This window comes from Ovis aries, chromosome 22 (genome assembly GCF_016772045.2).
Source record: "Ovis aries strain OAR_USU_Benz2616 breed Rambouillet chromosome 22, ARS-UI_Ramb_v3.0, whole genome shotgun sequence".
In the NCBI taxonomy this organism is placed as follows: Eukaryota; Metazoa; Chordata; class Mammalia; order Artiodactyla; family Bovidae; genus Ovis; species Ovis aries.
Window position 1 is genome coordinate 38,859,081 of NC_056075.1, and position 14,910 is coordinate 38,873,990.

At 45.7% G+C, this 14,910-nt stretch overlaps 1 protein-coding gene across 1 annotated transcript; it reads right to left on the minus strand.

Moving 5' to 3' along the window:
* Positions 1-1,103: 1,103 nt before the first annotated feature.
* PRDX3 (peroxiredoxin 3) lies at positions 1,104-10,188 on the minus strand. The gene is made up of 7 exons (XM_004020227.5): positions 10,144-10,188; positions 8,552-8,687; positions 6,783-6,924; positions 5,639-5,774; positions 4,701-4,804; positions 2,272-2,437; positions 1,104-1,960 (listed from the first exon to the last, which is right to left on the minus strand). Exons 1-7 carry the CDS (start codon positions 10,177-10,179, stop codon positions 1,907-1,909), a joined length of 774 nt encoding a protein of 257 aa, XP_004020276.3. The 5' UTR covers positions 10,180-10,188; the 3' UTR covers positions 1,104-1,906.
* Positions 10,189-14,910: the final 4,722 nt, after the last annotated feature.

Below are 14,910 nucleotides of genomic sequence, written 5' to 3' on the forward strand. Positions count from 1 at the left end.
CATCTCCTCCTCCAGGAAGACTTTCTTGATGCCCATAGCCAGGTAAGGGGTCCCCCTCCTCAGAGTTCCCCGGAATGCATCTATCGCACCGAAGTATTTAGCACATCTGTATTATCCTGCTGGCTCTACTCCAAGTATGTCACAAATCCAGCCCAGCTGACCTGCTTTCCTCTCTGCACTGTTAAGGGGTCTAGTCTTAACAAAGGAGCCAGAGTGATCCTCTAAGAACAAGATGATGTAACTCTTCTCAAAACATTTCTGCCATTTCCCATCTCAGAATAGAATCCGAAGTCCTTAGCTTACCCATAAAGCACTCTGGGCCCCCCATTACCATTCTCCTCCTTCACAGGTCCAGTCACATGGTCCTTTTTCACCCACCCCAAGTCCACTCTTGCCTCAGGGCCTTTGCACCTGTCATTCGCTTTGCCTAGAACCTTTTTATCCCTGCAACTCCCTCACCTCCTACATGTTTTATCTTATTTGACACAAAACCCTAAGGTGGGTACAATTACAGTGCTCATTTTGCATGAGAAAACAGACCTGGAGAGATTGATTCCTTGAAACCCTATTAAAATACCTGCACGTCTCTGCTCTAGTTCCTTGTTCTACTTTATTGTCCTTCCAGACATTTTATGTAATGTTATTGTTTATTCCCTCTACAATGTAAGTGCAAAAAGGAAGAGTTATGTCTTTTTTGCTCATTCTGCCTCCAAAATAGTACCTAGCATATAGTAGGCACTCCAGGATTTGACTCTAGCCTGCCAGGCTCCTCAGCCCATGGAATTCTCCAGGCAAGAATACCGGAGTGGGTAGTCATTCCCTTCTCTAGGGGATCTTTCCAACCCAGGGACTGAACCTACGTCTCCCACATTATAGGCAGATTCTTTACCATCTGAGCCACTAGGGAAACCATTGAAATGAATAAATGCTTCCATATTTCTTTTGTCCAGTTCCTTGGATGTGGAGCCAGCATCTTATTCATCTTTATAGCCAGTGAATTAAATGCTCAATAAATGTCTGTTGATAAAATCAGAGAAGGAAAACTAGAGAGCCCCACAATATAAGTAAGCTGAAGCAAGAATTAACGGTGTTAAAAATCCAAGTATTTTAAAATATGTTTATTTTTTATTATATTTTTTACATGAAACACTTCAAGAAAGAAAATAATTACAATAATTCAAATTCATGAATGATTCAAATTCATACTGCAATCCCTGGATTCAATAAATATCCTTTCTAATTATACCCAATCAATATTAGAAATGTATGCAGACACTAAGTCAGCTAACAAAGTAAGCAAAATAACTATATAAACTATAAATCTCAGGAATGGGGAACATGCATGATCAGTTAAGTCACTTTGCCACTGTGTTTTTCTTTAAAAACCATGATTCACATTTCCTTCAACCATACATTCATTGCCAAGTGTTAAATTAGATCACTGATACTAACAACTTAAAACTATGTTCTTTAAAGAAAATTCAGTTTAATACAAAGAAATTCAAGAGGAAAATTTCAGGACCCTTGATCAGAAGTTTTTCAATACCTGTCATACTACTCTGGTATACACAAAGGTTCAAGTAAGGCTGAGGAAAGAGATCTGTTTCCTTTTCCCATTGAAGACATGATTCAAGAAACAGCTGAACTACATACACACTCTGTAGAAACTAACCATCCATCCACACCTTGCCTTGGACTCATGACATTAGTAACTGAAAACATTTTAAAAGCCTTGGCCAACATTACAAAAACAAAACATTTAGAGTAATACTATTTATGAATATAAGCATCGTTGGGTTTGTTTTTTTTTTTGCCTGCTATAAATACTAATCTTTGAAAAGCTACAAGTGAGTTCCCACTGTGGTTCTTTTCTGGTGTGGGAAGCTGCAGGTGTGCACGGGATGGTCTACTGATTTACCTTCTCAAAATATTCTCTGGAAGCAGTTGGATGGGGCTTGATCTGAAAATACAAAAGCATTTCACTGTAAGTGACTTCATGATCTCAAAAGGAAGCCGAAGGACCCCTATTTTTAACCTACAGTTCTTTAACTTTTAAAAGATTGGTCTGTTTCCTTTAAAATACATGGATGAAACTGACATGAACAGCATTCCTGGGGCCTGGTCCCACCCCCACCTGCAGCAGCTTCACGCATTTGCACACCACCTCCACCCTTGCTCCAACGTGGATATTCCAGGCCAGCAGCCCTTGAGGCAGTGAGGACCTGGGACCCTCTTGGCCGGGCTCCCATTGCTTTGGGGAAAGAAACCTACTGTAGGAGACTCGGGTGTCCAGTTGGCTGGGCAGACTTCTCCATGGGTTTCCACAAACTGGAACGCCTTCACCAAGCGGAGGGTCTCTTCCACGCTTCGGCCCACTGGGAGATCATTAACGCTCAGATGCTTGATGACTCCATTGGGGTCAATTATGAAGAGACCGCTGCATAAAGATTCATCCTCATCAGAATATCAACATCACCAGAGCTAGAAGACTCTACTTCTACTCTGCCTTTAATTCTCCTTGATAGAGCATTTATTAAACTCTATCATGTGCTTAAAAACCAGGTTTTCCTTGTACAGAAAGCTTATCATCTCTTACTGATGACAGATGCTTTAACAAAGATACGACTGGACTAGGCCACCACGGAAAACAGGCGGTGTGTTCACATTCACAGATTTGACCAGGATGTCTCACAGTATCTGAAGGTCACTGAACTACACAGAGCAAAGACTTCTCGTTAGTGATGCAGTAAGCATTCTTTGGGCAGCTGTATCAAATCTTGGCAAGAAACCATAGGCGATTGAGAAGGGACAGAGATGTATTTTATCTGTATTCTATAAATACATGAGTGAATTGAGTATCGGGGAGAAAATCCCATGGGAAAATTTACTGGCCTTAAGTCTAGGCAAAGCAGAAATCTAAAGGAAAACAATCCCATCACTTTTGTTTATTTTTGGCTACCCTGAGGTACAGTTTATATAGGAAAGACAGAATGAGTGCTTAGTACTCTTCCATTATTAAGTTTTCAAAATAATGAACTGGATTCCTGGAATTCTTCGAACCTTGGATTTAAATATATTTGATGTGTTTCAATCACTTACAGTTCTTATTTTGATCCACAGATTGTCCAAGCCCATCACAGTCACTTAGCAGCAATGTAACGAGGTAACCCACCACCCTCGGGTCTGTGCTTATCTTCTACACAGGTGAGGGTGATACTCTGACTTATGCAGAGGTCATAACACTCAAGAGGTTTCTAACAGTCCATCTTTAAAAGGGTGTGGCATCCCAAACATTGATCACTCAGGAAAAAGGCAAGTTAGGAAAAAGTCAGAAGATAAAAAGGTTCTCCCTCCCTGGGACTGGACTTAGCGGGTCTACGCTCTGAGGCTAAGGGGCCCTGGCGCATGTTCCTTCTGGGTGCAGCCAAGCTGGAGTCCACCGCGTAGATGCGGAAACGGAGAGCTGGGCTGGAGATGGGCCCACAGCACAGTCTCCAGAAAGAAGGGCTTATCTTACAAGCCAGACTCGACCCCTCTCCCTTTGTCAGTCCTAACAGTAAAACCAGTAGGGAGGTAACTACAAAGTTTGTGAGACGCTACAGGGGATTCTGGGAGGAAAACACCAGGACTCTTCTCCTTCCCTTGCCAATGCTGTCAGAGCTAGGCTTCCATTTATTAAAGGAAGGCAGTAATCTCCTTGGAGTCAAAAGGCCCAAGTTCCCAGGTGGTTCCAGAGCCAAAATTCCAGTGTACCCCCAGCAGGCGGAAGATCAGGTACAAGGGTGGGCAGGTTCAAGCCAGCCCCCAACAAAACTGTGAGGCCCTTCAAAGTAGGATCCTCGCTTGTGTCCTGCTGGTCAAGTTCTGTCCTGTCCCTCCTTCATCAGCAGCCATCACGACGCCTAGGTTCTCGTCCCACCCAGGAAGGTGGAAGGTCTGGGACGGGGCTCACAACAGCTACAAGGACCTGTGGCACAAACTCTGTAGCTGCCTCACCTTACTCAATCCTCACAACCAACCCAGGAGGTACATTCTCATTTTAATTATGGGGAGAAAGGGACTCAAAGAGGTTAAATATCTTGCTCAAAGTCATACACAGCTATTGAGCAGCTGAGCTTAAATTCAAACTCTGGTCCAGTTCCAGCGCTTGTACAAGATACCAACCATACCAGGAAACTGACTCCTACCCTTGCTGGCTCCCTCTGCCCCCCGCCCCCCGATCTCTAAGCAGTCTGATGGCTTCACTGCGAGGAGTGGCTCCCACATGGTCAGGAAGAGTGAAGCAGTGTGACCATAAGATGTGGTACTGGAGACTTCCGTGGTGGTCCAGGGGCTAAGACTCTGCATTCCCCAATGTAGGGGGCCCTGGTTCAATCCCTGGTCAAGGAACTAGATCCCATGTGCTGCCACTAAGACCTGGTGCAGCCAAATAAAATAAAAAAATATATATTTTTAAAAAGGGTATGATATCCTTCTTCAGAAACAGGCCCAGGGAGATGCAGGGGGCACACATATCACAGTCATTTCTGAAAGACTGCCAACCCTCACAGGAGGCATCCACTGATGCTTATTACAATAAAAGACAAAATAAGGGTTTGGGGTTCTAAAAATTCCCTACCCAGGCTTCTGTAAATTCCCTGTGAAGTATGATAATGCTAAACACAAAAAACAATTTTAAGTTCATACGAAATGGATCTTACCGTAGTGCAAGGCCGGGACCTTCTAACAGCACACCATAGTCTCGGGCAATCTGTTTGGTCAAATCTGACAAGAGTGCGATGTTCATATGGCCCAAACCACCATTCTGATAAAAATACAAATAAGGCTGGTGGTTACACTGTGGCTCCCACAGCCTCCTCAGCCAGGTAACAGGACGACTGACCAACACCAGACAGCAGGAACTGAGCACCCACAGCGGGCCGAGTGCTGCTTCTAAGAGGAGAAGATGCTCTACTGCCTCACTTCCTCCTCCGGCAACCCAGAGTAGCTACTATCATCATCGCCATTTTACAGATGATGAAACTGAGGCACACACAGGTTGAGCAACTTGCTCCAGGTCCCAGCTAGAAAGGGGCAGAGGCAGGATTTAAACCCACCGAATACTACAGACTTTTCTAATTCTTAAAGTATCCTTTTGGTTGAAGATTCATTTCTGAAACATAAAGATGGAATAATAATTAAAAAAAAGAATACTTTGACTAATTTGATATTTGATAGTCCAACATCATAGCTAGAAACTGATTCTCCCAAGCAAGTTTTGAGGCAAGAATACTGATCATGCAGAAGAGTAAAATCAGAGAACTTAACCACTGTCCCACCTGCCTACAGGGTACGGGGATCTACAGGGTCCAGGGATCTATAGGGTCCAGGTGAAGAGGGGAGACAATGGAATCCAGCTGTTTCCCCTGTCCTGCTGAGTTTGTTCTCTGTTACTGGTTGGAAAACACAAGTGTAGCGAGGAGTAAATACATGCAGTGTTACAGGAGACATGGATAGAGCGTAACAGAATCTGCCAGTAGGTTAGGACTGACAGCCCATTTCAGACTAGTCATGCTTTAACAACTTCTAGGCTGGTCTTTCATGGGACCCAGCAGTTTCTAAGCTCACAAGCGCAGAGGCGGTGTGGGTATGCGTGTACCTTCCTCGGCGTGTTTATCCAGGCCAAGTGGCTGAAGTGGGAGTCCACCGACACTGCGACAACTTCACAGTTCACATCATGAAATTCATTGGCTTTGTCACTGAAAGCAATAATTTCTGTAGGACACACAAAGGTGCTAGGGAAAAAGGGCAGGAATTCTCATCAGAGAATTTTTTTTAGAAGACTTTTAAAATCTGAACAACAGTTGTCTAAAGAGTAGTTCTATTTTTCTTAAAGGAGAAAAAGGCTAAAGGGTTAATCGTCCTCACTGGACTCCTGGTCACAATGATACTCCAGTTAAAAAAAAAAAAATTAACCAACTATTTTAAGAATCATATCAAAATATAAGGGTGGCAGAGACATACTCCAAGAATAAAAACACATTTTTATTTAAATAAGTAGCTTCATGAGAAAATTCATTTTATTATCCTTACTTTTCTCATTTCCCCCAGACCAGTGGAAACTTCCTCCCTGACAGGCTTACAGGAACCACCACTCCAGAGTAGAACGTGGGCTCGAGGGCACGTGGGTTTAGTAATACAGTTCCCGGGCTGCAGAGCCATTAAGCAAGAGCCACAGGGCTTCTCTGGTGGTCCAGAGGGTAAGAATCTCCTTGCAGTACAAGGGACATAGGTTCGATCCCTGATCCCAGATCCCACATGCCACAGAGCAGCTAAGCCCGTATCCTGCAACTATTGAGCCTGCGCTCTAGAACCCAGGAGCCGCAACTACTCAGCCTACATTCTGCAACTACTGAAGCCCATGCGCCCTAGAGGTCTTGCTCCGCCGCACGAGAAACCACTCCAATGAGAAGCCCAAGCACTGCAAGAGAGAAGCCCCCGCTCACCACAACTAAAGAAAGCCCACGTGTAGCACCTAAGTCCCACTACAGCCAATACATACATACCTACATCTTAAAAAAAAAAGCCATATTAAAACCCATTAGAAGGAATGCCACTCCACCCCCTATACTTATCTCTTGTGAATTAACTACAGATGCAAGCTGTATCAACAAGACCATCAGTGACAGAGTCAGCAATAACCCTCCCCTTGACAAGAGTAAAGATAGGCAGTGTCAGTGGGAAGGCAGCGATCTTCGCTTGCTCGCAGAATGATGTTACAGCATCACAGAAAATACACTTACAAATCCAAAGGATAGAAGAAGAGCACCAAATATTTCCCCTTAAAGTCATCAAGGCTAATTTCTTTGAACTCTCCGCTGACAACAGCTGTACCCTTAAAATAGGGTGCGTGCTGGGTGACGGCGGGGGCACGGTATGAGGAACCTGAAAAATACCCCCAAAACATGCATATAGTTCATTCGTTAAACCAACTACTTATCCGATTTTACTCAAACCTCTCCCAGTAATCAGTAATATAATTAAAAGGTTCAGTTTAATTGTACATCTTACAAAACTGTTTCTCTTTCCATAGGTCTAGGCTGTACACTAATTCAAAGTGCTATGGAAACTAAAGAGACAGGAGGGAATTCCCTGGGAGTCCAGCGGTTAAGACTCAGTTCCTGCTTCAGGGGACATCAGTGTGCTCCCTAATCGGGAAACTAAGATCCCACGTGCCATAAGGTGCGACCAAAAGGCAAATAAATAGATAAAAGAAGACAGGAGAGTGTAGGGATGGATGAACATAGAATTAAGGACCAATGAGCCTGAAGGTGGGTTCTAAGCACGGTCTGGATTTTTGCCAAGACCAGGGCGGATGGCACAAAGGAAGGAGCAGGGCAGGTGTGGGGAATGGGCGGTAGCAGTTTGCTTGATGTAGAGAACAGGTGTGCATGGAAGGAAGACGCATGGGGGACAGAGCAAGGATGCTGGAAGGCCACGCTGAGAGGGCCCTTATATATCAGATGGATGAGTCTGTTCTTCAAAGGAGAGATAAAGGAATCACTGGAGGCTTCTGTGCAGGAGCTGGGTGATGCGTTGGCTGTTCTTAGGAAGATTAGTCGGGCAGGGGAGAGTGAGAGGAGCAGGGAGAGCCTGATGTTAGGAGGTGACTGCACCTATCTATTGAGCGGTGAGGCGGGCAAGGTACGGCAGAGGGGACAGAAAGAAAGGAAAGGATGCAAGAGCTGTGTCAGGACTGCAGAGGCCAGGCTTCAGGCTGGGAAGGCAGGACAAAGGAGGCCAGGTGTCAAGATGCCTGGCTTCAGAGACAGGAGGAGCTACTGGGAGCTGGGGTTTGGGACAAGTGACAAGGAAAGTTAAACTCGTGTCATCAAGCTGATACCAGAAATTCCTTAAAGCTCCGAGAAAACTAAATTTTTTTAGAACACTTCACCAACAAACAAAGGTTTTGCTAAAGTACATCCCCCACCCCCCGCAACCAATACAAGTTAAATAGTCTTTTTAAAAGGTGGGACAAACCTAAAGGAGGCCTCTTCAAATGTCACTCATTATCTGAGGCTATGCCGAGCAAATCTCATACTTTAGAATGGAGTATAAATCTCAGGAAACAGCTGTGTGCCACTCAGATCATGGAGGAGTCCAACAGATTGGCCTAACGTGGCCATGCAGGTCTGAATCCTAAAGCCTCCGGAGTGGCTGCACAGTCCGTCCCCAGTCAGCTCACACCTTTCACACACAGCAGGCCCAGAGACCTCTGACTGTCCCCACCCTCCTTTCATGTTCCTCGACCCAGGGAATTAAAAGCTCTGGAGTCAACAAGGAAATGTGACAGGCTGCCTAAGTGAGTTGCAACCCTTGGCTGCACAAAACATACGATGTTCTGGTCCCACCCCCGGGACTGACTTAATTTGTTTGGAGTGGGACTAAGAAAGTGGTACGACAGTAAAAACTCCCCGCATGAGTCTAATATATGGCCATAGTTCAGAGCTCCTGTTCAGAGGTGATAAATGTTTCCATTATCTGGTTCAAACCAAAGCATAACAACACTTACTGGTGCTAAAGGAGAATTTTGCTTGATCAGAACCAGACCACAATGCATTTGTCAAGCACATTCTTCGAGAAGCAGCAGGCCTAAGGGCTGCAGAGGCAGAAATGCCCCAAGGAATGGCACTCACATGTCGGAAGAGCTAAAAAGAAAAACACTTTATATCAGAACGTATTCCCAGAATGGCGGCTGAAACCCTGCTGAAAGGGCATCAGGCCAGTAGTGGCCTCTGCTGGCCTTATTCCTATGAACAAAAACTCCAAACTGCAAAAGCATGGATTGAGTCTACACGTTCTTGAAACTCCCTTCTGCTTTCTTATCCTTTAAGACTGTAAAGGAGACTGGGAAGACAGGGAGATGCTGGTCAAGGGTACAACGTTGCAGTTACGGAGGATGAGTAAGTCTAGAGATCTAATGTACAAGCAGGTTGACTATACTTAATAATACTGTATTGAAGTTGGAAATAAGAGAGTATTATTATTGTAACAGAGTAGACAGATGCACTCATCACACACACAAAGGCTAACCACGTGAAGAGATGTTAATTAGTTTGACTACAGTACTTATTTCATTACTTATATCATGATGCATACTTCAAAATGTAATTTTATTTAAAAAAAAATATAGGGAATTCCCTGGAGATCCAGTGGTTGACTGTATATGTATATACCATATACATATATAATTACCGGGTTGGCCAGAAAGTTCATTTGGGTTTAACCTGAATGAACTTTTTGGCCAAATCGACACATATTTATTAATGGGAAACAGAAGACTGAAAGGTAGAGGGAAATTACAAGAATATGAAAATTCCATGTTTTTAAAAGGAACCCCGAGCACTCAGACCAGGAGACTGGCCAGGCTCTGTGTATTAAGCTCTTTACCAGCAGCTACGCTGAGCATGTTCTACCATGTCAAGGTTTTCCCTTGGAAAAGACAAGGCCGTTCTGGCCCACAGAGAAACAAACAGCAAAGTTCAGCCTCTGGGTGTCTGACAGGGGTCAAGTGAAACGTTTGCTCAACGTTCAGGGTCCAGCGTGACTCGAGAACAAAGAGTCTGGGTGGAACCCCACCACGAGAAAGGGGAGGGCGAGCAGCCAAGAGCCTTTGGCTCTCCAGGACTTTGATTACTTTGGCATGTTGGTGTCCATCCAGCATTTAAGGGGATGCTCACGGAAACCCTTGGGGTAGGCAGTCTACATGCTAAGGTAAGGAAGTTATCTGAGGTTTGGAAAAGAAGGCAATGGCCCAAGGTCATAGAGTCATTTATAGAACCGGGACCAGGGGACAGGTCGCCTACATCCAGAGCCAGGTGCTTAGGCAGAGAGTGGACTGGGGTCCACCACTGGGAGAGAAGAGGGATTTGGAAACTGGAACGCAAGGCCGGGGGTGGGGGTGGGGGCGGGGGGTGAAGGGCGACTCTGCGCAGGCGCGGGGAGCCTGCCTTAGAGGAGGCGGCCCCTGGTCCATTACCCTCTGACATCCTCCAAGCAGGGTGAAAGGCTCCCAGGCCAAGGGAAGCGGCACCCCACTTGGGAAGCACGTTCTCGAAGCCACCGCAGGGTCTCCGCGCCTGGGCCCCGCAGGCAGCCACTCACCGAAGCCCGAAGCAACCTTCCCGCCGCGGCCGCCATCTTCGGTGTGCAGGGGACCCGCGGGGAAGACAGAGACGTAGAGGAGGCGGGGCCTTCGGGGCGTGGCCAGGGGCGTGGCCTCGGCGGGCAGGAGCAAGCCCGCGCCGGAGACGCGGCGTGGAAGAGCTACGACCTTCTGGTCGGTTTAGGGGCCCTCTGCCTGATACACTTCTCGGTTGTGGGGTCCCTCGATCCCACCCAGAGGATTAAGTCCTGTTAAAACTCCTAAGTAGCTTCATGCTTGGGAAAGCGATACTTTGCCTCTGTTGCCCCAGGCTAAAAAGATCCAATCCAGGGTGGGAAGATAGATATTTCCATATTTGCTACTGATTTAAGAACTGACTCATTTGAAAAGACCCCGATGCTGGCAAAGATTGAAGACAGGAGGAGAAGGGGACGACAGAGGATGAGATGGTTGTAGATGGGATCATCGACTCAGTGGACATGAGTTTGAGTGAACTCCCGGAGTTGGTGATGGACAGGGAGGCCTGGCGTGCTGCAATTCATAGGGTCGCAAAGAGTCGGACACGACTGAGCGACTGAACTGACTGAACTGTGAACCTGTGGATTACTGTTAGTATAAAAGGCTCCCTTTCCTATTTTGGCTGGAGGTAGAGACTTCTGGCTTCTAGTTCAGTTCAGTTCAGTTCAGTTGCTCAGTCGTGTCCAACTCTTTGCGACCCTATGAATTGCAGCACGCCAGGCCTTCCTGTCCATCACCAACTCCTGGAGTTCACTCAAACTCACATCCATTAAGTCGGTGATGCCATCCAGCCATCTCATCCTCTGTCGTCCCCTTCTCCTTCTGCCCCCAACCCTCCCAGCATCAGAGTCTTTTCCAATGAGTCAACTCTTCGCATGAGGTGGCCAAAGTACTGGAGTTTCAGCTTTAGCATCAGTACTCCCAATGAACACCCAGGACTGATCTCCTTTAGGATGGACTGGTTGGATCTCCTTGAAGTCCAAGGAACTCTCAAGAGTCTTCTCTAACACCACAGTTCAAAAGCATCAATTCTTTGGCGCTCAGTCCTCTTCACAGTCCAACTCTCACATCCATACATGACTACTGGAAAAACCATAGCCTTGACTAGACGGACCTTTGTTGGCAAACTAATGTCTCTGCTTTTGAATGTAATTAATCATGAGTGCAATTTCAGGGACTTCTCAGTGGCTGAGACTTGGTGCTCCCAGTGCAGGGGCTGGGGGTTCCATCTGGGGTCAGGGAACTAGAGCCTACTTGACTCAACTAAGAGTTTGCATGCTGCAACTAAGACTTGGTGCAGTCAAATAAATAATAAATGTCCTTTAAAAAATCATTAATGCAGTTTTTCTGTTAGTAAGCCAAGCTGAAGAAGGAAATGGCAACCTACTCCAGTCTTCTTGTCTGGAGAATCCCATCGACAGAGGAGTCTGGCAGGCTGCAGACCATGGGATTGCAAGAGTCAGACACGTCTTAGCAACTAAACCACCACCACCAATAAGCCAAGTGGGTCAGACACATCAAGGTTTTGTTGTCCTGAAAAATCTTTGGGATGATGTGTGGGCTTCCATTTTGGCTTCTCTTGCCAAAATTGGGAGAATTAAGACAAATTTAACATATATTTTCTGCTGATTAGTAAAGCCAAGTGCTCAGTGGTGAGCATGGTACTTTGAAGCATGTTCATCAAACAAGATAAAAATCAAGTAAGTGTGATAAAATGTAGATCCCAAGTGGTATTTTCCAAACTGGGTTGGTGGGTGTGGAACCAAACGACACAACCTAGGCGAAGATCAGGAAAGGGAAGGATTTATTACTTGCAACAAGTAAGATTTTTTTTTAATATTTCTTTGTCTGTGCCATGTCTTACTTGTGGCACACAGTATCTTCCATATTCATTGAGACATTCAAACTCTTAGTTACAGCATGTGGGATCTATCTAGTTCCCTGACCAGGGATCGAACCTGGTTCCCCTGCATTGGGAGTGCAGAGTCTTAGCAACTGGACCACTGGGGAAGTCCTAAGTAAGGAGATATTTTCCAAAGCATTGTCTCCTTAAATAGCAAAATTAGGGAAGTTTCAAGCTAAGGGTATGTGGATATGCATGAAGGGGCTTGGGTGATAGATGGAATCCAGGCTTTAGTTGATTGAAGTTACGAGGGTCAGAAAAGGTCAATATCATTCATCGTTCAGGTTCCAGTGATCTGGTGGTTGAACACTTCAGGCCAATCTTTATCATTGAAACAGACCTGAAAGTGTTTATAACTGAAGTATCCTTGCTATAGTTACTTCTATTGCCTGATAAAGTCATTTGCTTCTGCATTCTTTTGTTCCCTTTAGATCATAAATTACTAAGACCTGTTCAAGGACAGCACTGTGGCCAGCCTTAGATCACAAAAATAGCTTAGGCCAAAAATGGCTTTTCTTACATCGAGAAAGTCATGCCTGGTTCTCTTTCTCCAGGGAACCCCTACCCTATCTGCTTACAGGTCCAACGTGCGTGCGTGCTAAGTCACTTCAGTTGTGTCTGACTCTTTGCAACTCTATGGACTGTAGCCCTCCAGACTCCTCTGTCCATGGGATTCTCCAGACAAGAATACTGGAGTGGGCTGCCAAGCCCTCCTCCAGGGGATCTTCTGACCCAGGGATCAAACCCCACTCTCATGTCTCCTGCATTGGCAGGAGGGTTCTTTACCACGAGTGCCACCTGGGAACCCCTACAGGGTCCACATAGATGCCCAATTCCCAGGTCTTTCGGCTTCTGGAGACTTTTCACTGCTTATCACTTCTTTTCCAAATAGAAAGCTGAAGCAGTTGCCTGTGGTTCAGCAGCTTGCCTCAAGTCACACAAGGATTCATTGACTGGGGAACAATGAGAATGGAGAACTCCTCACTGGACACATTGGTCTGCTAATCTTTGTCTAAAGCTTATCTCCCTGGTCCTGAAAAGAATGAAGTACCCTAGAATCTCCAGCCCAGAGGCCCAGAAGGAATTTCACACCAAAGCCTTTCAATATGCTGTTCAGAAATTGCAAAGTGAGTGTCCTTCAGCTAATCTTTGGCTAGAGCCAAAGACATCCTCTGGGAGGATAAGCAGAGTCCTCCATTTGTTCATTCCAAGAAAAGATAACCTTAGTTGGAATTGATATTTGAGTACTGTTCTGCCAACCCTTCTCTGACTACCTCCCCCATGGGTTGTTAGAGAAACCTCGAAGGTACCTAGAAAGCTTTTCTCATTCTCATTTCTCATTCTCACTCTTGATACATCATGCTGGGATTCCCGATAGTCTTGTCTGGGGCTTCCCTGATGGCTCAGCAGGTAAAGAATTTACCCACAATGCAGGAGACGCAGGAGACACAGGTTCAATCCCTGGGTCAGGAAGATCCCCTGGAGTAGGAAGTAGCAACCCACTCCAGTATTCTTGCATGAGAAATCCCATGGACAGAGGAGCTGAGTGGGCTACAGTCCATGGGGCCCCAAAGGGTCGGACACAACTCAGCAACTGAAAACACACGCACATATACAGTCTTGTCTAGATCTTAACCATACTGTGAACTTCGTGAGAGTAGAGGTCGTATCTTACTCAGCTCTGTGGCCACCGTGCTTACGCTAGTACCTGGCTCATAAATGCTCAGAAAAAGTTCATCGAACTAATGAATAATCAGTGGCTGACATAGTGGCCAAAACGTTCTTTCCACATTCATTCTGGGGAAAAAAAAAAATCTCTTTATTCAGTTTTCTCTAGCTGTCACAACAAGGACATAGATTGTTCCCCTAAAGGAAAAAGACAAACTGAACTTGTCTTCATTACCAAAAGAATAGAAAATAACTGAAATTCTCCTTTTTGAGTTTGGGGGAAGAATTTTTGGACCTAGACGAGGGAAAGACAAATGAAAAGATATATGCTACTTTTTTATGATGATTAGGAAAATACCTCCCTGGAACCACAAGTTAATATTCTGGTAACCGGGGCTACAATTAGAGATGGCAGACATTACTCTGGGTTTTACCGAGTTCTTCCTCTTTCCATGGCTAAAAGCATTCGCCTTTCCCCTTTTTTCCTATTGATGAGGGCCCAAGATTCAGCTGTCTCCTGGGTTCTGAGGAAGATGCACCCTCAATGCTGAGCCATGTATCCTGGCAAAGGCCTCTCCGGACAACCTCATCCCTGAATTCCCACTGCCTGACCTCAGGCTGCTCCACGGCAGCGAGTAGCAGATGAAGTCAACCTGTCCTCTGTTCAGAACCCCGCAGATTATTTCACCTTCCTGAGTCTGAGACTTCCCGTCCTGCCCCCAGCACACCTCGCCTTCCTTCTGAGCCTTTCCTGAGTCTTTCCTTTGCTATCTTTATTGCCTGTCCCCCAACTGTTCCCTGGAGGAGTAGTATAGAATCCGCCTGCCAGTGCAGGAGACTCAAAAAACACAGGTTTTTTTTTCGATCCCTGGGTCAGGAAGATCCTCTGGCGTAGGAAGCAGCAGCCCACTCCAGTATTCTTGCCTAGAAAGTTTCATGGACAGAGGAGCCTGGCGGGCAACAGTTCCTGGAGTTGCAAAGAGTCAGACACAACTCAGCATGGGTGTATGCATCTATTCCCACCCCGCCTCCTTTTTCAATAGACTATACATATATATGTGTGTGCATGTGTGTATATATATATATATTAAAAAAAATTTTTTTGAATGCACTGCAGGGCACATGGGATCCAACTGATGCCCCCTGCATGGGAAGCATGGGGTCTTAACCACTGGAC